At 39.7% G+C, this 25,026-nt stretch overlaps 2 protein-coding genes across 2 annotated transcripts; both read right to left on the bottom strand.

Annotated features, from left to right (window-relative positions):
• Positions 1–266: 266 nt before the first annotated feature.
• On the bottom strand, positions 267–2,755 carry LOC105972816 (thaumatin-like protein). The gene is made up of 3 exons (XM_012997797.2): positions 2,478–2,755; positions 1,984–2,358; positions 267–825 (listed from the first exon to the last, which is right to left on the bottom strand). Exons 1-3 carry the CDS (start codon positions 2,545–2,547, stop codon positions 524–526), a joined length of 747 nt encoding a protein of 248 aa, XP_012853251.2. The 5' UTR covers positions 2,548–2,755; the 3' UTR covers positions 267–523.
• A 16,696-nt stretch (positions 2,756–19,451) lies between these two features.
• LOC105954132 (uncharacterized) lies at positions 19,452–24,677 on the bottom strand. The gene has a single exon (XM_088817472.1). It carries the CDS (start codon positions 24,675–24,677, stop codon positions 19,452–19,454), a length of 5,226 nt encoding a protein of 1,741 aa, XP_088673598.1.
• Positions 24,678–25,026: the final 349 nt, after the last annotated feature.

The following is a 25,026-nucleotide window of genomic DNA, read 5'->3' as shown; positions in this document are numbered from 1 at the left end:
CAATTACAAATAAATTATTTACCATAAACTTTCAATTGATAATTAATTTGATATACCTAGTGGTAATAGATAAACTTTAAATCAATATTAAAATGTTATCTCAAATGTCAAATCAGTAAATTAGGAGTTCTAAAATTTAATATATAATACTTAATAAATAATTCATAAATAGAATTAACCCGAAAGCTAGTTACTATCAAAAGTTAAAACATTTGGAAAAAAAGAAAAAAGAAAAAAAAAACCTAGAACCTTTGACCCAGAAAACGAAAGCAAAGATAATACAGTACATAAACAATAGGTGCAAAGAAACATACCTTAAACAGTGTGCTAAAATCACAACAAACATTACAATAATACCATGCAACTATACTTGCTCTACCAACACCATCAAAATTCATACGTTATACTACTACTCTAGTAATTAAGAGCGAGGATCATAATATTAATACTAATAGTGCAATAATATATATAAAGATTACGATCGTAAAACAGAAAAAATAAAACATATTAAACGAGCCAGAAGTTAACTGTGAGGGCAGAAGGTGAGCAAGTAGCTGCTACCGGTACAGGTGGAGATGCTGGTTGGGTCATCGTACGCGTAAGAGTAAGCCTTAGGGCATGCGGTTTTGAATATCTTGGAATATGCTGTAGGCTTGCATGTTTGCGGGTTACCGAAGCTACCTGTGCAGCAGTATCTCGGTGAGTTGAACGCGAAGCAAGCACTCTTGCAAGCCACCACTTTCTTCTTGTCGTGGGACCGCACCTGAAGTCCGACCGGGCACATCATGTTCAGGTCGCTCACGCACCCTGCGTAACTGCACTTCCCTGCATTCATTAAGTGTGGGTCGTCGTCATGTATAGCTTAAGATAGTCGCTTTTTTTACGGAAAAAAAAAAAAAAAAAACAACTCGGTCCGAATCAACAAATCCAATCTTGAGTAAGAAAGATCCTTAAAATCCTGCTAAAATCTTTACATTTTGCCGATTTTAAGGATTTTACTCATGATTGTGTGGGTAGTTTCGAATAAAAAACGCGACACATTTTGTATACCATGATTTGTGTAAGGCATTAGTCGATTGATGATCGGTTTTAATTGGCATTACTAAAGGCAGTAGTCAAATAAATTGCCTTCCAAGAATTAGCGTGTTATTTCACATTTGCATCACAGAATAGCAATACTATCTTCTTAACTTTCGATTCAATTTTGAGAGAGGTAACCAAAAGAAAATAAATTTAGATTCTCCGTAATTCTTTAATTGAATCTATACAATACTTTAGTAAAGAACACAGAAATCTTTACAGAATGAGCTTATTTATTAATTCCACATATTCCTCCTCAAATACAGCTTACCTAATAGTCCAAGACAAAAGTTGTTTCATAAATACACAGAAACCAATTCATTAATGCCTCATCCTCGGAGATAAAGTTTCAGTCACCAGAAATCTCTTACGTCACAACTTAGCATTTAAAAATTTAAACAAAGAAACAAAACCCACATTAATTATTTAGTGCTCTGCTGTTAGGTGACGAGAAGAAGCGTTGAATATCAAATTCAGGTTTCACATTATTATTCTTTTATACATTTTATCAGAAGGGCCTCGTTTGGTTGTCAAGATTATGAAAACCCAATTATTTTATCAGATCTCAGAACGTCCAATAAAAAACTCCTTAAAAGACAAGATCAGTCATGATAACTTAATATTTGCGGGTTAACCAACAAGTTATCGGAATACCAAACATCAAACGAAGTCGTCCAATTATTTAGTTCACACTTAAATTTGGCTAATCTCTCCAACCAAACAAGGCCTAAGGACCACTTTCAAATACTTTTTCAAGTAATTCAAGTACGCAAGAGAAACACAAAATGGATCTATTTCTTTTATTATAATAACACAAAATAGATCTATGTAACTATTTTTTTTATCCACAATTTTCTAATTATTTTAAATATTAGAAAAAAAAAAAAAAAAAAAAAAACATACCTGAGCCGCGGAAGGGTGTAATGGAGATGGCGAGATTGTAACCATCAACGAGGCTGACATCGTAGAAATCCTGCTCATTACCTAGTGTTATCTCAGCAAGAGTCGCCGGAGGGGTCCCACCCATGCCGTTGCAGAACAGGGCTCCGCCGCAATCTCCGGTGGCGCAACGGCCGTGTCCGGCGGCGTCGAAGGAGCATCCGTGGCGGCCCCAGAGACGGCCGGACCAACCTTCGGGGAGCTGGAGGGCGTAGGACTTGTTCGGCAGAAGCTTAAAACCGCCCTTGGCGAGAACGGGCTTGCCGGAACCGGGCTGGATGCCGGGCCAAACAGGGTGGCTGCATTTGTTGTACAGTGTCATTGTTGTCCCTGCACCATCTAACCAAAAAAAAAATAATAATAATAATAATCAAGAAAAAGATTTTCAGCAACTAAAATGAGCATTATATTTTTTGTAAGTATTTATTTAATTAAAAAAATTGGAAAAATGTATGTACCTGAGATATTATTGAGAAAAAGGATGGAGAGAAACAAGAGAGAGAGGAGAGGTGTAAGCATTATTTCCATGGCTGAGAAAACCAAAGGGCTGTTTGTTACCCTGCAAAATACTTTGGGGGGTTTTATATATAGAAAAAGAAAAAGATATTAACCTAGTTTCAACGGTAAATAATATATGTTGTGGTTATTATTTTTGGTTTTCTATTTATCTTCAAATATTTTTCTAACAGTACAATAAGGATTGGAAAGCGGTCCGTGCAACCAAGTCTAGAGCAATGTGTGGTTTTTTTTTTCTTTTTTCTTTTTTTTTTAGTTAGTTTAATATTTTGTAAAGCACTCTTGTAAGTTTATTAGTTGGGAGTTTTAGTCTACCATATTTCAAAGTCAGAATTTTAGTACTGTACATTATAAAAGTTGAGAATTTTAATCTTGTGATCTGGTATAACAAGTAATGCAATTGTTGGTTGAATGTGTTGACATTTAATTTAATTTATAAAATAAATAGATTAAAAATAAATTAGATGATGTGGTTTTAATGAATTCGAGGTTGATCCAGCCCGGGATTGCTTGATAGATCCAATAAAGACAAGGCCCAAACAAAAGATCAAAAGGCACCATTCAAGGATACCATCAGATTCCATTGTGCCTCAGCGACCAGCCTAAGGTGAGCTTCATCACCTCCACTGGAACTTATTGCTACACGGTAATGCCTTTTGGGCTGAAAAATGCGGGAGCCACGTACCAGAGACTAGTAGACAAAATGTTCAAGGACCAACTCGGAAGGAACATGGAGATATACGTGGATGATATGTTGGTGAAAAGTCAGAAGGCGAGCAATCATTTAGAAGATTTAAAAGAAACCTTCTGCACGCTCCGGCGCTACGGCATGAAGCTTAACCCCAATAAGTGTGCTTTTGGGGTGAAAACGGGAAAATTCCTGGGTTACATGGTAACGGAAAGGGGAGTAGAAGTGAACCCGGAGAAGGTGCAGGCGGTTTTGGATATGGAGGCACCACGAAATATCAAGGAGGTTCAAATGCTGGCGGGAAGAATAACAGCTCTAAGTAGATTCATATCTAAGGCGGGAGAGGCTAGTCACCCTTTCTTTAAAATACTAAGAAAGGGGACTCAATTCGAGTGGACGGAAGAATCAGGAAAAGCTTTCGAACAGCTCAAGAGCCTTCTCGCTCGTCTCCCGCTGTTGGCGAAGCCCGTGCCAGGAGAAAAGCTGTATGTATATCTTGCGGTAGGCGAGTTCGCAGTCAGCTCGGTCTTAGCCCGAGAGGAGGAAGGAGTGCAAAGCCCGGTATATTATGCGAGTAAACTCTTGCGAGGGGCTGAGATGAGGTACTCCGAGATAGAAAAGATGGGCCTGGCGCTAGTGACGACAGCACGAAAGCTAAGACCCTATTTTCTTTCGCACGCAATAGTGGTTCGGACTAACCACCCTATGAAGACAGTGATGGGAAGGATGGAAGTTTCGGGAAGAATGGTCAAGTGGGCAGTAGAGATGGGGCAGTTCGATATCAGCTACGAATCGCGGATCGCCATAAAAGGGCAAGCCCTAGCAGATTTTCTGCAGGAAACGACGAGACCAGAAGAGCAAGGAGTATGGAAGGTGTTCGTCGATGGATCGGCGAATGCATCAGGAAGTGGGGTAGGAGTGTTGCTGGCGGAAGCAGGCGAGGAGTTGGAATACGCGATAAGGTTGCCTTTCAAAGCCTCAAATAATGAAGCAGAGTATGAAGCAGTTATACATGGGATGAAACTGGTATCTTCGGCCGGAGACAGGAGGTTGAACATATTTTCGGATTCACAGCTAGTAGTACAGCAAGTCAAAGGCGAATTCGAGATAAAAAACGAGCGAATGATGGCCTATTGCGAGATAGTACGGTCGATGATGAGCGAGTTCGATTTCTGCGAGCTAGCTCAAATACCCCGAGAGGAGAACCAGCATGCTGATTTTCTGGCAAAGGTAGGAAGCATGGCGGTAGGATACGAGTCAAGGAAAATACAGTTGCTAGTGGGAGAGCCATGTAGCGGGGGCGAGGAGCGGGTTGCAACAGTGACAAGAGGGGGAGATTGGCGGACGGAAATAAGGGCGTGTCTGCAAGGAAAGGTGCTCGCAAGTGGCCGCGCCCAGAAGGTCCTGGAACAGCGAGCAAGTAACTTCTGCCTCATCGGAGATATACTTCACAAAAGAGGATACACTAGGCCGCACCTAAGATGTCTATCTCTGGACGAGGGACGTTACGTGCTGAGCGAGATTCACCAAGGATGCTGCGGAGACCATGCAGGGGGTAGAACGTTGGTCTCGCGGGTGCTAAGGGCAGGATATTTTTGGCCCACTCTGAGAAAGGACGCGGGAGAGTTTGTCAAGAGATGTGATAAGTGCCAGAGGCATGGACCGCTGATTCATACGCCGGGAGAGGATATGACGATAATAACTTCCCCTTGTCCCTTTGCACAATGGGGGATAGATATCGTGGGCCCCATGCCACTGGCCAAGGGGCAAAGAAAGTTCTTAATAGTTGCTGTAGATTACTTCTCTAAGTGGGTGGAGGCGGTGGCAGTGGCCAGAATAACGGATACAGAGGTCATGAAATTCATATGGCAAAATATCTGCTGCCGATATGGGTTGCCTATGGACCTCATTTCAGATAATGGAACACAGTTTAACTCAGCCAAGATACAAGGATGGTGTGCAGGTCTGGGTATCAAGCAAAGATTTGCGGCCGTGGCTCACCCGCAGGCGAACGGTCAAGTCGAGGTGACCAATCGGGTACTGTTAGAAGGAATAAAGAAACGTCTGGAGGCCGCAAAAGGAAATTGGGTTGAGGAATTGCACGCGGTACTATGGGGATATCGAACATCACCAAAAGAAGCGACCGGAGAAAGTCCGTTCTCATTGGTGTACGGGACGGAAGCTGTCATACCAGTGGAGGTAGGAATGCCGTCTAGCAGAATTATGAATTTTCAAGAAACAGCTAACAGCGTGCGCTTGCGCGAGGAGTTGGACTTGGTAATGGAAAAGCAACAGGGTGCGAGAGAAAGGATGGAGATCAGCAAAACTAGAATTAAGGCAGCATATGACAAGAGAGTAAGGCAGAGAGTCTTTCAGGTGGGGGACTTGGTCTTAAAACAAGCGGATGCACTGAAGATGGTGGGAAAGCTAATGGAGAAATGGGAAGGACCATACAAGGTGGTAGCGGTTCTCGCAGGAGGAGCTTACATGTTGGAGGATATGAATGGCTTAAGGATATCCCGCGCATGGAACGTGTGTCATCTAAAGCGCTACTATATATAGTGCTGGTGTGTTATAATATTTTGTATTATTAGAATAGGCCATATTTTTGGTTGCTCGGCCGTCTGTCTACGGAAGGAGCCATGTTTTTGTTAAGTAAGAAAAAAAAAAACATGTGAAGTGGCCTCTTTTGAAAAACCTGGTGTCTTGAAGAAGCTATAAATTCTTACTCGCACATAAGCGGGCAAGGATTCCTTGCAAGCGAGCGATATAAAAAAAAAAAAAAAAAAAAAAAAGAATATTTGGAATATTTCCAAAATGAATGCGAGCGAGCATTTGCATCAAGCAAATCTCGCAAGAAAGCGAGTAAGAGAGTTAGAAAATATTTGGAATATTTCCAAAATGAATGCGAGCGAGCATTTGCATCAAGCAAATCTCGCAAGAAAGCAAGAAAGAATATTTGGAATATTCCAATGTGAAGTTTGCGAGCGAGCAGTTGCATCAGGCAAATCTCGCAAGAATGCGAGAAAGAAAGAATGTTAAAAATATTTCCAAAATGGGGTTTGCGAGCGAGCATTTACGTTAAGCAAATCTCGCAAGAGAGCAAGAGTTGGAAAATATTTGGAATATTTCCAATGTGAAGTTTGCGAGCGAGTATTTGCATCAAGCAAATCTCGCAAGAACGAAGATATGGGGAGTATTTCCAATACGAAGTTTGCGAGAAAGAATTTGCATCTGAGTAAACCTCGCTAGAAAGCAAGAAAGAAAAATACTTGGAATATTTCCGACACAAAGTGTGCGAGCGAGGAAATACGCCAGAAAACGAGAAAAGATTTGAAATATTTCCCTCTCGAAGTTCATAACGAAGTGCGCGAATGAAAGAAGTCATAATAAAACTCAAAAGCATGAAATATAAAAATAAAAATGTAGCATAATAAACTAAAACGATAGATAATAAAAATATCCAAATGCAAAACATTGTTCAGAAAGGGAAAAAACGAATTGTTCAAGGTTCCTACGAATAAAAAACATAAGCCTCAAGAGGGAGGAACATCGGGAAGTGAAGAGGCGGAACAGGTAGGGTCCAAACGAGCCATGTTGGAGGGGGCTTGTGCGGCATAATGGTTCAACTCTGCGAGCATCCCCTCGAGCACGCCAGCCCACCAAGCGTAATCTACGGGTTCCGTAGGATTCCCCGCCCAGCCAGGGATCTCATCGCCCAGCAGATCAACAATGGTGCTGATCTCCTCAGTAGGATCATCAAGATTATGGCGAGCTGCGTACATGCGAATGCCTCGATCCATGAACCCCACACATATCGGGGCCGCAGCATTGGCAAAGTGAGCGGACGAAGGGTACTTGCTACATAACCTCTCGCGATATCCCCTTAAGAAATCCTGCCCATCTATCGAGCACAAATGGTCATACAAACTCCTAGCCCGCTCCAAGGCTACGGTTCTCATACATTCCGCTTCCACCACTTCCTGCTTTTGGCGAGAGATGGAGATCAGCTCCTCCTTCTCCGCATTCAGGCGAGCCACCTTACTCTCAAGAGAGGACTTCATGGCATTGTATTTTTCATGGCCCAGGCGAGCGACCTCCTCTTTTTCGTTCGTCAGCTCGCGGATTATGTCCTGAAGGCGAGTCACTTCGTTAGCCTTCTCGCTGGCTAGCCTTTTCATGAAGGCGAGCTCCTCAGCCTGACGCGTAGAATCAGTTGAGCCAAGACCATGGGCAAGGAGTACGTTGATCTGAGGATAAGTAGATACATTAAGCTAGTAAAAAAAAAAAAAAACCAAAAAAAAAAAAAAAAAAAAAAGAGCAAACACTTTTGATGATTATGACGCGAGAAACCTGAGAGCAATGGAACAGTAGGCGAGAGTATTGTTGTTCAAATGACATGCTCTCGAGGGCCTGGGCATCCTCCACAAGCTTGATTTGGCTAAAATGGGTAGATAACTCAGCCAAACTGCGGTCAGGCGAGAGCGACGACAGATAGCCCCTGTCGTCCGCACGGCGCCTCTTGGACATAGGGGAGGCCTGACCGCCACTAGCATCCCGCTTAGACATGCGACCTGCCTCCAGCTGCGCGAGCTCCAGGGAGCGAAGGGAGTCGTGCGCCTCTTGATTGTCCGCATCCTCACTACCAAGATCGATGGTGGGCTCCCAACGGACACTGGACGGCGGGATGAGGCTCTCGCGCCTATCCTCGAAACGATGGGTGGAGCCTCCCGCGGTGCTCGCAGCGCCAGCAGTAGGGGATTGCTGACGAGTTGAGGGAGCCTGACTGTTGGATTCAGAGGGAGTGCGAGAAGATTGCGCGCGTTGCTTGGCGAGAGCAGCCTTCATGGCATCTCGAATCATCTCGCCTGAGACATGGCAAAAATAACTCTGGTCATTTAAAAAAAAAAAAAAAAAAAAAAAAAAGAGAGAAGCATGGGGTAAAATATAGAAATTAGTCCTAGAAAATACCCAGTGGGCGGGGGTCAGTCACAGACATATCCCACAAACCGGAGCGGGCAAAGAGAGAAGGAGAAGCTACTATCTTCTCCACGCCCCACAATTGAGGAGGAGTGCGAGCTGTTAAGCGGGCAAGTGTCTCTAAACAAGCGGGAGACACCCCGACGGGGCGAGGAGCGGTCCCCACGTATGATGGGTCAAAGCCCCAGGAGGTGGGCGAACAAATGAAGAGGAAACGCTGGGACCAGTTGTGCACTTTATTGGTCAAACCTTTAAAAAGGCCTACGCCGGGGCGAGCTGTGAGATGGAAGAAGCCAGAGGGGGAGCGATTTACTTTGAAGGCGGAATGGAACAGGTCGCCCGTGGGCTCTATGGAAGCCTCGGTGCAAATAACGAAAAAGGCCGACATAAATTTAATGGAATTAGGAAGAAATTGATTAATGGGCACGCGAAATTTGCGTGCCACATCCAAGAAAAAGGGGTGAACGGGCCCGAGAGCAGTTGGTCGATATGCCAGGTCATGTAGCCTGGGGGAGGGTGAAGGGAATCTTGCGAGGGTAAAGGAAGGGCTAGATCGAAGGAAACATCTAACCCTTGCCGGACGAGGAGATCGCCAATATCGTCGGGGGTCAAGATCGAGTGTTGAGGGTGGGTCAAGATGCATACGGAGGGTTCCCTCAATTTCGGAACCCTAACAACCCCCTTACCCTCGCCAGGAGGAGAGGTCGCGTCATCGCCCCCTTTAGGCTGCGAGAGAGGGGGGGGCTTTGCCCTTACCCTTTTGCGAGCGGGAGGGGGTGACTGACGGACCCCGGGTTTTGGATACCACGGCCCTCTTCTGGGACCTGTTCCTCTGTTCCGACGGAGGACCAAGACGGATTATGGGGGTGCGAATCTCACCGGAGGAAGAAGAGGAAGATTCGGAGGACATGGGGTAGAGGCAAAGGGAGAAAACACGAAAAAAAAAAAATAAGGGGACTGAAGAAACACAAAAAGCGGGGTGGAGAAGTGTTTACCTGGATAAAAGGGGAGGAAAGAGCAATTGCCGGCGCCGTAGAAGAACAGAGGAAAAGGAGGAGGGGATGGTGGAAGAAGAAAGTAGAGGGGAGGGGTGAGGAAGACCCCTTTTTATAGTCAAGGGATGGGATTTGAGGAGGCGCCTGCGCTGCAGTAATTGTGAGAGGACAGCGCAGGCGGCGGTTCGATTTCCAAAAAAAAAAAAATAAAAAAAAAAAAATAAAAAAAAAATTAATAAATTAAATCATTTAATTACTCGGAATGTGTACAGTTTTTCTGTTTCGGAATATGAAACGATGCACGTTATTTGAAGCGGTGCAAGTGAGTACATTAGGAAGCGGGTCGCCGGAAGGGGAGCACGCGCACTCTCTCGCTGAGAGCGAACTCGCAGCTACGTGCGCCAGGTCGCAAGTAACCGCGAGTGGGGGACTAGTTGATCCAGCCCGGGATTGCTTGATAGATCCAATAAAGACAAGGCCCAAACAAAAGATCAAAAGGCACCATTCAAGCCCATTAATAGAAGCCCATCAGACTGGCCCCGGTGGGGCGAGAAGGACCAGGCCGCAGATCGCGGGTAGCCCGCGTGCGAGAGGCGTCCCGCTTCCCCACTCTCTCGCATAGCGGATTTGCTCCCCCCCCACCTACTCTGCTTTGTATCTCCCGCCAGATTGCATGCTCCCGCCCGGAGATAATCATGACTGCACATGGGGTATTTAATACACGTCCAATCCCCTGACAAGCGCAGACGAATGTCTCTTCGACCCTACTTTTTGCCTCTGCAGCCGCCAATGAAGTGACATATTAAACCACATTGGAGGTAATTTGAGGTCCGGATGCTTAATTACCGCGATGGGACAGGTAAATTAAATTGAAGAGTATTTGGCGTCCGTCCCCTTCTTTCTAGTATAAATAGGGGCAGTAAATGCAGTAAAAAACACACAAGCATACATACTTGAATTGCGCATATAAACTAGTATTTCTTCAGAAATTTACTGACTTGGCCGTCGGAGTGCTAACTCCGGCCTAAGTCCGGTTCTTTTCTTCCTTTGTAGGTTTGCTGCGGTCCCCCGGTCTCAATCCAGGCCCATTCTACTCTTTAAATCAACCCACCACGAATCCGGTCGGATCAGAGGTTTTTAGAGAGAAATTTTATCCTCAATTACAAAGACACCAAAATAATAGGGGAATTTTATCGCGTTTACTTATTTATATATTTACTTTTCCTTATGTTATTGTGATAAAGAACCTCAAGAAATATTAGCGTTCCTATTGAATAAAATATACCATCATATTTATTATGAAGCAAATAAACTTTTATTTAGTAACTAATGTTTGGTTAATATTTCATCGTTTTTACTTTTTAATAGATAAAAATAGTAATTAAGATTATATTTATCTATATATTTCATTTTTACAAATCTATACTTACTGGTAACAATGAAAGTGAACCGAAAATGAAATTCAACCAACATACAACAAAAATTCCTATTGAAACTTGTTACAAAGTTGCATAACATGCACAATCATAAGTAGTATAGAAAATTAAGCACACATTTACGAATTAACCAAAAAAATAATAAAATAAATTCAAAGTATTATTAAATTAAATGTACCAAAAAGCAATATAGAGCATCCAAACATAAAATACCTTATCAAACCAATAATAACAAATAGTCGTAAGGCTTAAAGATTACAGTTAATTACTATTTTTATCAATGACAAACTATGAAATATTAATTAAAAAAAATAGGTACTAAATAAATGCTTATCTCCTTCATTAAATAAAAAACAATTTGATGACATATTTTACTTCCCTATCATCTTGTTTATTTTTGATCTATTTAGTTTTATAAATTAAATGGCAACTCATTCAAGCAAACATTAATGTTATAGCAGGTTATATGACCAAAATCACAATTTTTGTAAGTTACAGGACAAAAATTCTGATTTTGAAATGTGATGGACTAAAACTCTCAACTAATAAACTTATAGGACTAAAAAACTCATTTTACCTTTTGTTTAAAATTAATTTAATGTTTGTTCGTACATATTTGTATAACAAATTATAACCAATTATTTGAGCGTACAAGTTAGCTCGTTCATCACCTCTTTAATCGAGTCTCTCATAACGTCAAGCCAACTTAACTTATATATAAAACTTTTGCTCGACATATACAACTTATGCTACGCAACGGAATCTACAATTACCGCTCATGACATCAACGTGACAAAATAGAAGATGTAACAAACTAATGAGGAAGGAACATGCCGAAATCAAGTTCATGCTTTCGAAGAGGATTCGTTATAAAATGATGTTCGTGACCAACTCACTCAATTAATTTATCTCTACATGTTAAAAGTAACTTCCGTTTTAAATTAATGACTATAATTCATCTGTGAATTCGTACATCTCCAAATGAACTTATTGTTCTGCCTTTTCTTGTTCTTGCATAAATTCAGCATATCCAAATAACATAATTACATATGAAAATTTACTATTCTACGCTTCACAACCTGGATCGTGCCTACAAATCGGGCTTTCCATCCAAAAGTATTTCTATTTTGGCTGAAAATAATTATTTTTACTTCATAATCGAAATCGTGATCGTCTATATCGATAAACCTTGCTTTATTTATAATTTTAACAGAAAAGCAAACTCAAAGTAAATTGAAACTCTACGAACTTCAGTTAGAGAGTTTTTGTTTAAATGTTCAAAAATATATTGAAATTTGTATTGCAAAGATAAAACTTGTACTGTATATCTAACTAATTCGAAATTATATATGTTTGTGCATTTTGTTTTTCAAATTTCTTTGATAACAAAAAAAAAAAAAAAAAAAAAAAAAAAAAAAAAAACTTAGCTTACTTTATTATATCAAGTACTATAGTTAGTAGTATAGACTGGGAATCCACAGTTGATTTTAAGTGGCAAGTGGGCATTGGAAAAGTAAATTGAGGCAATAGCATGTGCTCTTGTTACTAAATTTATCTTTTGATGGGAAAATACTCCTTTTGTCTATGAAAACATGTCTAGTATAATTCAATATTAGCTATGGATGATAATTTAAAAAGTAAAATTCTGCATTTGTTCTCTAAAAAAAAATTTTTTTTTTGCATGTGTTTGTAATATATAATTATAATTTATAAGTAGTCTTTACATAATATATTTGCATGATGTAATTAGTGTTCGGTTCCTATATGAAATTTTCAAATACTAAACTCTCATTGTTGATGTAACTCTAATTGGCCTAACAAGAATAAAATTCTTATCGAAAAATCTGAAGTAAATAATTTTTGTCTCGATTGATCATTTATTCCTAAGAGGTTAGAAGTAGATCTTCTCTTGACAAAACATGAATGGACACTTATTTGATCTTAATCCTTGTGGACCGAAAGTTAAAGCAGAATTGATATTCGCGGTCCTTCTAATAATAGCCATAAATGACCTTGTTTGTTAATAGATGAATATTAATTTATGTAAATTCATGTGTATGATACACATCGGTGTTTCACGGCATTTTCTCGTCCGTGTCAGAATAAATATGTTTTTGAACCTTCTCTGTAAATTCAATGTGGATGTTCTCGTGCTTACGATGCGTCGAAGACCTCCGTCATTCTACTAAATTACATAAAAATAATATAAAAGTACTACATATAACACTATAAAATTCTAAATAGTCTCTTATTTTAGTAACTTCTAACTATAGCAAAAGTATTACACTGTAATAATAACGATACTGTGTTCGACATTAAAAAGTACTAACATCTCGTGTGCGTCTATACCACTTTGGCGTCGGTATTTTGCAAAATAAAGTAGCGAGCAATTTTTATTAAAAATAAAGGGTATTTAAGATTTTTTTTACATCAACGCAATATCTCATGCGAAGGAGTTTGTATGGTAGACAACTTATTTTTAATTTTCTTTTGGCCGAAAAGATATTTTTCATTAATCGGAGGTAGAGTTACATAGGGACATCGTTACAAATTTCTTTAAAATTTGTTAATTTTGTATAGAAGTTAAGCTCAACTACTTTCAATTATTAAATTTTAATTCCTATTATAATTTGAACGATGTTTTCAAAAGATATGGCAGATCCTCAATTGAACTAGATTTGTCCAGCCGCGACGAGTCTCGAGCCATCTCAAAATTGCCTCGGCCAAGTCGATTGTTGGTCTGTATTTTCGGACCCGTGACCGTGAGCGTGTCTCTTATAAGTGATTGATTTTTATTTTTATTATGTTCAAACGTTAGCTCTTCATAAAATAGTAAAACTAAAAAAATCCCATTTTAATTCGAAATTCTCAATAAACATGTTAAATCGATTTTATTTATGAATTCAAAATAAAAGTAAGGAGCAAGATTTTGGAAAGGAGGGAGGGTCCCTAAATAAAGGACTCATTTTTCGAGGGTGTCTCAGAGAAATCAGTGGAGTTTTTGTCCTCACACAGGAAAAAAAAAAGAAAAGGAGAAAAGAAAAGTTATAAGCTGATGGGATTTCACATGTTTCCAGGGTCAGGGAATCCCACTCTGCATCAGTTTTTACACTTCTCAACTCTAAAAGTGCTTTTCTCTCTCTTCTTTTCTTTTTACTTTTTTCATGAAATTTGAACGGTAGAATTGCTAATTTGCTATAGCAGTTCATTACTTATTTATCATCTTTTATTTATTTATTTTAATCATTCAATGACGTAATTACAAAAATAAAAGATATATAATTTGGCCAAATGCCTTTTCTAGTAAGTGAGGATCTAAATATCGGTTATCGGGTCGGAGGTGGTGAGGGACCGCCACACGTAAATCGGCGCAACGGTGATTAATCGGAGATATATTGGAAATAAATCGATTTTTAGATTTAGTGTAATATATTTCTAAATATTATTTATAAATACTTCAAACATATAAAAAAATGGAAAATGATTCTCTCCCCATTGTTTATATATTCTAATCACATAACAAAAGTTTAACAATATTGAGACAGAGAATGCCACCGCGGTGTGTGGATTGTTGTGTTTTTTTTTAGGTCAGATTCTTCTTATGGGATCAGTGGGTTTGAGTTTTATTGAAAAAGATAATGGGTTGGAATTGAAAAAAAAATAAAAATAAATAAACACCCTATTTTCCTTGTAAAAAATAAATAAATAAATTAGAAACAAATATATTTCGGATATATTGCTCGAAGTTTGACCGAATGATCGGTTTGACACGCCATAGACCGCCTCACGTCAAAAAACAAATTTTCAAAACCGTCACACAAATATCGTAAAGATTTATGCCACACCAATACGGTGAGTAACATATGATCGACCCACATCTTTGAATTGTGGTAAAATAAAAAAAGTATTTTTGTGAGGAGGTCTCTGACCAACAATATTTATCATTCTAGGTTTAAGTATTATATTTTTTTTTATCAATAAATTCATATCTTTAACATGTCCTATAGATAAACTTAATGCATATGACAAAATTATCCCAATTTTTAATTGTAAACTCCAATCTAACTTCAATTTCATCAATTTTGGCAAAAAAAAAAAAAAAAAAAAAAAAAAATCAAATTTGACCTTTTCTTTTTCAAACATCTATTTTTTTCTGCCGCTGAGTGTTGATTTTTTTTTTCTTTTCCTTTTTTTTTCGCCAGTTGACGGTATAGATCTGCAATCAACGTCAATCTCCGGCGTCGATTTTTTTTTTCTTAACTTTTTTTTCCCGCCCGCCGCTAACTGATGACAGTAATATGATTGTCGTTGACAATAAAATTACTGTAAATACAATAATGTTACTGTCAACCACATTAATTTAATTTATTTTTTGCCATTGTTATTTGTTTGATTTGTTGACAAGTCAACATAATAATATTATTGTCTATTATTTGTAATATTACTGTGGTTTGCAGTAAAAGTACTGTAAACACAATTATATTACTGTCGTTACAGTAATATTACTATTACTAATATTACTGTCGTTACAGTAATATTACTATCTAATATTACTGTTAACCACACAAATATTAATTTTTTCGACTTTTTACTATGTTGCCTTTGTTGATTGGTTAACATAATAATATTATTGCATTACCCAATAATTTATTATGTAACATAGTGATTTTGTTGTGTTATTATTATTGTACTAGATAGTAATATAACATATCGCAATATGGTTGTGTTAAACAGTAATATAGTTAATATGCTGTCAACTACAGTACTATCACTATTTTTTATGCCAATATGTGAGTTGTTGCTTGCTGAGGTTCTTGATTTGAACCTAGTCGACTCACATACCTTGTTTGGCAATAGTGGGATAAAATGGTCGAACTTGGTTGATCGTGGGTACAATTGGTCCCGGTCTTGTCGGCAGAAGGTCATAGAGTTTTTAACGTTCGATCTACTCGGGTTGGCTTTGTTCCCCGACCAGAGTGTAGATAGGTTGAAATCAACGTGGATGAGATACTCCTGTGACCTTGAGCACATCGACGAGTATGCTTGGGGTGCAACGGTTTTGTCTCACTTTTACGGACAGTTGAACTTGGTTAGTAGAGCCCACGTGAAGGGACCACATGAATGCACGTTACTGTTTCAGGTATTCTATTGTAATATATTTTTAATTTATTATATTAGTAATACTGTATAAGGTTAGTATAACTTATTAGTATCAAATTTATAAACTTTATATATTATATTAATAATACAGTACTAGTTAGTATAATTTAGATACTAATGTAATATATTTTTAATTTATTATATTAAATTAATATATTATAACTTAGTATCTATTTTAATATACTTTAATATATTATATTAATAATGTAGTATTAGTTAGTATAACTTAGTTACTAATGTAATATATTTTGAACTTATTATATTAAATTAATATATTATAACTTAGTATCTATTTTAATATACTTTAATATATTATATTAATAATGTAATATTAGTTAGTATAACTTAGGTACTACTGTAATATATTTTTTATATTATTATATTACATTATTATATTATAACTTAATATCTAATTTAATATACTTTAATATAAAGACGTGCTATTTCCATCCTCAAAATATCTTATTTCACCTCAAAATTAAATATATTTTCTATTTTGCTCCTTTCTTCTTCTTTTATTTTTTGAAAATTTAAAAACCGTCTGATACGCGTTTTCCTCACGTATAAATTACCGCAAGTATACGGTATCGCATTTTGCAGAACAGTGGTTCCGGATATCGATCCACAGGGACCTTGTAGATTCAAATGCTGAGTAGTGTAATTATATTATCGTTATATTATCTAGCCGATCGTAAATAAGTGGATTGGTCATAAACCCTAATTTATAAGCATGCAAGATCGTAAACATGCAAATATAGAATGTACATAAATAGAGTAACGACAACTCAACGCGGGGGGACTTCGATTTAGAGGGGACTTCTAGGGCCAAATCCACCTATGTATAATCAACAACGATCTACAAATCCGTTATCTAATGTCACATTCCTATTCGTTAACCCAGACGCTAATGTACTCTAACCCCCGTCTCCAGTGTAGTTAGAGTCTACCCACAGGTCCGACGTCTCCGTTCAGAACCTGCTATTAAGAGAGCATTTAGGTCAAGTCCTTAAGGGCTACCCGAAGTGCATCACGTCTCCGTTTCCACACCCCGAGCTATGTTTTCCTAACTTCAAACAAGAAATCCTCTCTCGAGTTCATTCCTATTTAATATCAATCTGAGAGCTGATCAACACAATCAGAAACATTTAATACAGGAAAACATAAACGAAATCAAAACACGACAAATAGATAACAGAAATGACGATCGAAATCAATATATACAAGGCTTCATTGCCCTAGAAGAAAATGTTCTTAGTTCATAACAAACATAGAGTCAAAAGAATGTACACAAGAAAAGAAGAACAAAACGTAAAGAAATATCGTAAGAAAAACCCAAGTCGAAACCCTCGTTGAAGATTCCCGCGAAGAACTGTCGAAAACCGAAGATAGTCGAAGATGCTAGAAGAATGATGGCTGGCTTCTATTTATAGTAAGGCAAAGCTTCTTGAGGAAGCTTTGCCTTTTTAGATATTTTTTACACATACCGAGGCCATATCGCGATATGGGTTACCGTATCGCGCGATATGGCCAAACTGCAAGCTCTCTGTTTCGTTTTCTGCCATATCGCGATATGGGAGGTGATATCGCGCGATATGGTAAAATTGCAAGCTCTCTGTTTCGTTTTCTGCCATATCGCGATATGATAGGTGATATCGCGCGATATGGGAGGTTATATCTCGATATGGTCACTGCAATAACTTCAAACTCTGTTTTGACCCTTTTGTAGCCCGAATCGGACAATTTTGCATTTCACAAAAGTTGTAGACCTTGAAGTTGGCTTCGTAAATCCACTTGAATCAGCTCAATCGGAGATCGTATGAAGAAGTTATGCGTAAAATACCAAAGGCTGCCACCATCCACTTGATTGCAATATTTGCTTTTGTTTGACTTGATTCTCGGCTTCGCTTTCAAAATCGTTTCGAATCGGCAACAATATCTAACAAAACCTAAAAAAAGAAATAAAACAAGAAACGCAATAATATATACAAATAACGCCGAAACTCGGACGAATGAAGACCAAAACTCGAAGATTCGATAAGCAAAAATCGTGCAAAACGAACACTTATCACACCCTCAAACTTAGATCTTTACTCGTCCCGAGTAAATCAAAACGAAACTACAACAAAAAGAAAATAAAAACGACAAACTAAACTAGGCCACTAACGTAGGGAATCACGATTGCATTTAGCGTATGCAACAAGCCTTTGAACCCCTGGGTACCCCCAAAGGACGAGTTGTGTCTCGTGAGGGTTTTTAGACAACACACCCACAAAGTTGCCGGATTGGTCAAAGCATTGCAATTAATTCCAAAGATAAAACGAGCTAGATAACCTAAAATCTCAGAATGGCCCACGGCTTTAAGGTATTCGACTTTCCTACCGACGCAATTAGTTGTTTCTACACCAAAATGAAAGATAGACTCAAGAATCCGTAATTAAACAATAAACACAATCATCGAGGGTTTTGAGTAGAAATGTGGGTGAAAAGTAAGTTTTGACTCTGAAATTCAAAAACTCGAGTTGGGCATAAGTAGGTCTTTTTATTCAATAAGAAATGACAACAACAATATATTGTGATTTTCATCACAACTTTCTTTTCTTTTCTTTTTTTTTTCTTTTTTTTTTTCTTTTTTTTTTCTTTTTTTTTTCTTTTTTTTTTCTTTTTTTTTTTCTTTTTTTTTTCTTTTTTTTTTTCTTTTTTTTTTCTTTTTTTTTCTTCTTTTTTTTTTTTTTTTTTTTTTTTTTTTTTTTTTTTTTTGACGTAAAATAAAAACGTAAAGACCATTGATAGAACTTTTAGCCAACAACTCGAAATCGTGAACACATAATTCAATTCTAACTCGCCCCCCAAACCTCAGGCTATTATACCCCTCAGAAAAATGCGCTCAAGCTTAATCGGAAAGGATTCGAAAGGCTATCCACACAAGTTGCAAAAACGCAGTCGGAAGGTTCATCTATAATTAGCCGGTGATCCATAATTTCAATTTTAAAATCAACTAGCCCATCTACTAATTCATTAATTGCTTTGCTTCAATAGAACCCGGAAATGCAAATTACACTCGATCCTAAATGAAATGCATGTGACAAACATAACACAATTACGGAAATCGAAATACATAAACGAAACTAAATTATATGATATGCATGCAAAAGACCAAATCAAAATAAGATAAATAAAATAAAATAAAAACAAAGTCTAGCAAAGATACATCGTAAACGAAATATCAATCCAACGACTTATCCCAAAACAACGAACTAAAAAAAAAAACAAAAACAAAAAGGTTCAACAAACACCACCCTCAAACTCAAATTTTAGCATAGTCCCTATGCTCAAAAGCAGAATAATAAATAAAAGGGAAAGAATACACAACGTCCCTTAGTTGTTTAGGTCCTCCTCGTCGTCGCTCTCTATGACTCGTCTCGCCCGAGAGCTCTCGGGCCTATCCACAGCTGCAGCATGTCGTGGGAAATGGAGGGGTTCTGCGATATGGTACCTTTTACCAGCCAAAATTAGAAAGCTAAAGAGGTGAAGTGACAGAAGTACGAGAAAAGCATATGACAGAAATACGAGAGAAGCATATGACAGAAATACGAGTAACAATGGGGTGCCTCCCATTTAGCGCCTGTTTTACAGTCGACGGCTCGACTTAGTTTGGATTTATTGGGAGAAAATCAGTGCAACACGCTCCACTTGCTCGGGAGCACCATTTGGGTAGTAATGCTTGACTCGTTGCCCATTGACTTTGAATGATGGGCCGTCTCGTCCTCGGATTTCAATAACTCTTTGTGGGGTTGCGCTCAGGACTACAAATGGCCCTGACCAACGGGACTTTAGCTTTCCCGGAAATAGTCGTAGTCGAGAATTGAATAGCAGGACTTGGTCACCTTCCCGAAACTCTCGCTTTGTAATTCTTTTGTCATGCCACTTTTTCGTCTTTTCTTTGTAAATCTTGGCATTCTCGTAAGCATCGTTTCTGAACTCCTCCAATTCGTTTAGTTGAAGCAATCGACGATCGCCGGTAGCTGTTTGATCGAAATTGAGCTTTTTGACTGCCCAATAAGCTCGGTGCTCCAATTCCACTGGCAGGTGGCACGCTTTCCCAAACACGAGTTTGTACGGAGACATCCCAATCGGTGTCTTGAATGCGGTTCGATAGGCCCAAAGTGCATCATCAAGCTTCAACGCCCAATCTTTTCGGTTCGTGCTCACGGTCTTCTCTAGAATCTGCTTGATTTCTCGGTTAGACAACTCAGCAAGGCCATTTGTTTGCGGATGATAAGCTAGCGCAATTTTGTGTCGGATCCCCAACTTGTTCGTGAGATTAGTGAGCAGTTTGTTGCAGAAGTGAGATCCTTCATCGCTAATGATCGCCCTAGGTGTCCCAAACCTTGAGAATATGTTCTTGTGGAAGAATTTGAGGACCGTACGAGCATCGTTGGTAGTGGTGGCAATTGCTTCGACCCATTTGGACACGTAGTCCACGGCAAGCAGAATGTATAATTTCCCGTTCGAAGAAGGGAATGGTCCCATGAAGTCAATGCCCCAAACATCGAAAAGCTCCACCTCTTGCATGTTGTTCAGTGGCATTTGGTTTTTATTGGATAGGTTCCTTGTCCGTTGGCATCGATCACATCGCTTCACGAACTCGTAACTATCTCGGAATAGGGTTGGCCAAAAGAAGCCTGACTGCAGAACCTTGGCGGCTGTGCGAGATTCCCCGTGATGCCCGCCACAAGGTGAAGAGTGGCAATGTGTGAGAATCTCACGTACTTCTGTTTCCGGACAACATCTTCGGATGACACGATCGGGGCCGGTTCTGAAAAGCAATGGCTCGTCCCAAAGATAGAAACGACTGTCGTGAAGGAATTTTTTCTTTTGATGATAAGAAAGATCGTCAGGAATGATTCCACTGGCCAAGAAGTTGGCCACATCAGCATACCACGGAGTGTGAGTACTAATGGCGAGCAGTTGCTCGTCTGGGAAGGATTCCTGAATATTTCCTTCGGCTGGAACTTCTTCTAGTATGAGTCTGGAAAGATGATCTGCTACCACATTCTCGCTCCCCTTTTTGTCTCTGATTTCCAAGTCGAACTCCTGGAGTAGGAGTACCCATCTGATGAGTCGGGGCTTGGCGTCCTTCTTTGCGAACAAGTATCGAATAGCTGCGTGGTCGGTGTAAATGATCACCTGAGACCCCAAAATATACGGTCTAAACTTGTCAACGGCATAAACGACAGCAAGCATTTCCTTTTCGGTCGTTGAATAGTTCTTCTGTGCTTGGTCAAGTGTACGACTCGAATAGTAGATGGCTTTGAAAATTTTGTCCCTCCTTTGTCCCAATATTGCACCTACAGCATAGTCACTCGCATCGCACATGATCTCGAATGGTTCCTTCCAATTGGGAGTAATCATGATCGGTGATTGGGTTAGCTTCTCCTTGAGAAACGTGAAAGCCTGCAAACAAGCAGAATCAAAATCAAAGACAGCTTCCTTCTCAAGTAAATGACATAATGGTTTTACTATTTTCGAAAAATCTTTTATAAATCTACGGTAAAACCCAACATGCCCTAAAAAACTTCTAACCCCCTTGACATCCTTCGGTGGAGGCAATTTTTCAATCGTTTCGATTTTTGCCCTGTCCACCTCAAGACCCTTTTTCGAGACCTTGTGACCTAGAACAATACCTTCACGAACCATAAAATGACATTTTTCCCAATTTAAAACAAGGTTCCTTTCTGTACATCTTTTCAAAACAAGTTCTAGATTGTGCACACAATGATCGAAAGACGATCCAAACACAGAAAAATCATCCATAAACACCTCAAGAAATTCTTCTACCATATCATGAAAAATAGACATCATACATCGTTGAAAGGTAGCAGGTGCATTACACAACCCGAAAGGCATCCTACGAAATGCAAAAGTACCGTAGGGGCAAGTAAAAGTAGTTTTCTCTTGGTCTTCCGGGGCGATTGAAATTTGATTGTACCCCGAATAACCATCAAGAAAACAGTAATACTCGAAACCTCCTAGTCTGTCTAGCATTTGATCGATAAAGGGAAGGGGGAAATGGTCTTTTCTAGTGGCTGCATTCAATAATCGGTAATCGAAACACACACGCCACCCAGTGACTGTTCTAGACGGAATAAGTTCATTTTTATCATTCACAATAACCGTCATCCCACCCCTTTTTGGCACAACCTGCACCGGACTGACCCACGGACTGCCAGAAATTGCATAAATCATACCAGCGCCTAACAATTTCAAGACTTCTTTTTTGACTACCTCTTTCATTGACGGGTTTAACCGCCTCTGAGGTTGGACTCTCGGTTTATAGACGTCTTCCATTAGAATTTTGTGTTGAACAATAGACGGGCTAATTCCCTTAATATCCTCAATAGACCAACCTATAGCTGACCTATATTCTCTAAGGACCTCCAGCAGTGTGTTTGTTTCGGCCTCGCTCAAACTAGAAGAAATAATCACCGGATAAGTCTTGTCTGCTCCAAGAAAAGCATAACAAAGATAATCCGGTAATTGCTTCAATTCCAGTACGGGGGCCGTTTTCACACTAACTGGTATCTCGGGGACGATTCCTACCTCGTCTACGCCCAAAGTCTCGGCACACTCAAGAAACAACACACAATCAAGCACATCATTTTCAATATGAGTTTCAGGGGAGGCAAAATGCAAATCAATAGAATTAACAATGCAGTGCTCAACAGAATCACATAATTCATACAAATCAAAAAAGGAGGAAACACAGTCCTCGATCACGTCTATTCTACTGCAATGCTCAACATGCTCAGAGTGTTTAAATGCATCTGTCAAATTAAAAACAACTTCTTCCCCATTTACCCTAAGCATTAAAGATCCTAATTCCATATCAATCATCGCCTTACCAGTAGCTAAGAATGGACGACCTAAAATGATTGGTGCTTCATCATCTTCAGGCATTTCAAGTACCACAAAATCAACAGGCAAAATGAATTTATCTACTTTAACTAGCACATCTTCTACAATCCCATCGGGATATTTCAATGAACGATCAGCTAGTTGTAAAGTCATGCGAGTGCGGTTCAAATTTCCTAAGCCCAGTTTTAGAAACACAGACATAGGCATCAAATTAATACTTGCCCCCAAATCACATAAAGCTTTATCGAAAGTAGAATTTCCAATAATACAAGGAATAGTGTAACTCCCTGGATCTTTCATTTTCGGTGGTAGATTCGACTGAAGAATAGCAATGCAAGTTGCCGTGAGTGTCACTGGTATGTCTTCTTCGATCCGAATTTTCTTGGATAGGACTTCCTTCATGAACTTGGTGTAGTTTGGCATTACCTCCAAGGCTTCTGCAAAAGGGATGTTGATTCGAATCTGTTTGATCCTTTCAATGAACTTCTTCAATTGATCCTTGAACTTCTTCTTCTTCTGTCTTTCTGGAAAAGGAATATGAGTTATCATAAGAGGGGGATTATCAGGAAAAGAAATGTTATTGGGCTTACTAGCCTCTTTTGTATTACTCCCTGAAATGGTGATTTCCGGCTCGACCGGGGTCGGTTGTACAGCTGGCCTTGGTGACTCGTCTGTCGGATAAGGAGGATCGGTCATTTGCAAACCATTTCGGGTGGTTATGGCTTGACAACTTTCTTTTGGATTAACTTCGGTATTGCTCGGAAATCCACCCTTGGCCATCGTGGACATGGATTGGGCGATTTGCCCTATTTGCTTCTCCATGTTCTTCATTGTTGATTTCAGGCCCTCCATTTCCTGTTCTTGTCGGTGAAGACGCTCGTCATACGTTGGTCCTCGTTGCTCTCTTTGATGGTTGAAATCGGGAGGTGGTTGTAGAGCATTCTTTGGATTGGCATATGAGAAGTTCTCGTGATTGCGAATTCCCGGGTGATAATGAGTAGGGTTTTGGTTCTGATTGTTGGTTCCCCGGAAATTGTTGAATCGGTGGTTCATAAAGTGTGCCTGCTCCCAATCGTCGTTTGTGGCTTGCGAAGTACTTGCCGCTGCTACTCGTTCGGTCTGTGGCCCTCGAACTGATAATTGGGCGACCTGATTTGATAGGGTCGCTAGTTGTGCTGAAACTGCGGCTAAAGGATCGAGTTGGTGGACTCTGGCCACCTTTTGTATACCACTCCGTTCGGACGGCCAATGGTAAGCATTCTCACACATTCGCTCGACAATGTCTCGAGCGTCTGTGGGAGTCTTGTTTTGCAATGATCCACCTGAGGCAGCATCGACTAGAGAGCGGGCTGGTTGATCGAGTCCATTGTAGAATAACTCCATTTGATCCCACGGGTTGAATCCGTGTTGAGAGCATTGTCGTAATAAGTCCTTGAATCTCTCCCAAGACTCGTGCATCGGCTCTTGGCTCATCTGTCTGAAATTGCCTACATCTCTTCGTAGTTGTGCGGTCTTCGAGGGTGGAAAGAATCGTGCCAGAAAGGCTTGTGATAATTCTTCCCAACAGGTGAGTGATCCTGGATTAAGACTCAGAAGCCAACTCTTCGCTTTGTCTCTGACAGAAAATGAGAATAGCTTCAGCCGGATGGCATCATCAGAAACACCGTTAACTTTGATCGTGTCACAAATCTCCAAGAAATTGGCAAGATGGAGATATGGATCTGCAGTGGTTGCTCCGGAGAATTGGTTCGCCATGACCATGTTGATTAGCCCCGTCTTCAGCTCGAAGTTGTTTGCGGCTATCGTCGGTTTCCTGATTCCCGAATAGTTCTCATTCACAGCTGGAGTTCGGTATTCTCGCATTGTTCGCTCGGGTGGCAGGTTCGGTCTTGGCTGCTCGTGATCTCGTCCTGGCTCTCGATCGTACTCAAAGGCCAGGTGCTCTGGATTTCCTTGATCTTCGGCCATTGGTTCACTTTGTTGGTTGCGCGTGGCCCTTAGTCTACGTAATGTCCTTTCAATCTCGGGATCGTAAGGTATGATTTCCAAATTTCGACGCCTTAGCATAAACAAAGTGAGTGGTTAAAATCAAGGTAAAAATCGAAAATAAAACAAGTAAATGGCTAAAGTAATAATCAGATAATTGGTAACACTATCAACAAAGATAAAATCAAATTGGTCCCCGGCAACGGCGCCAAAAACTTGATACGCGTTTTCCTCACGTATAAATTACCGCATACGGTATCGCATTTTGCAGAACAGTGGTTCCGGATATCGATCCACAGGGACCTTGTAGATTCAAATGCTGAGTAGTGTA

The sequence above is a fragment of the Erythranthe guttata genome, chromosome 4 (genome assembly GCF_056151865.1).
Source record: "Erythranthe guttata isolate IM_541 chromosome 4, IM_541, whole genome shotgun sequence".
Taxonomy (NCBI): Eukaryota; Viridiplantae; Streptophyta; class Magnoliopsida; order Lamiales; family Phrymaceae; genus Erythranthe; species Erythranthe guttata.
Note: the sequence above shows the minus strand (reverse complement) of the source record. Positions and strands in the feature narration are given on the sequence as shown.

Coding starts and splice junctions, on each gene's coding strand:
- LOC105954132 (XM_088817472.1), bottom strand. CDS start 24,677: ATGGCCGAAGATCAAGGAAATCCAGAGCACCTGGCCTTTGAGTACGAT.
- LOC105972816 (XM_012997797.2), bottom strand. CDS start 2,547: ATGGAAATAATGCTTACACCTCTCCTCTCTCTCTTGTTTCTCTCCATC. Junction 2,359..2,477: donor TTTTCTCAATAATATCTCAG/GTACATACATTT, acceptor TTTTTTGGTTAG/ATGGTGCAGGGACAACAATG. Junction 826..1,983: donor TACACCCTTCCGCGGCTCAG/GTATGTTTTTTT, acceptor TAATGAATGCAG/GGAAGTGCAGTTACGCAGGG.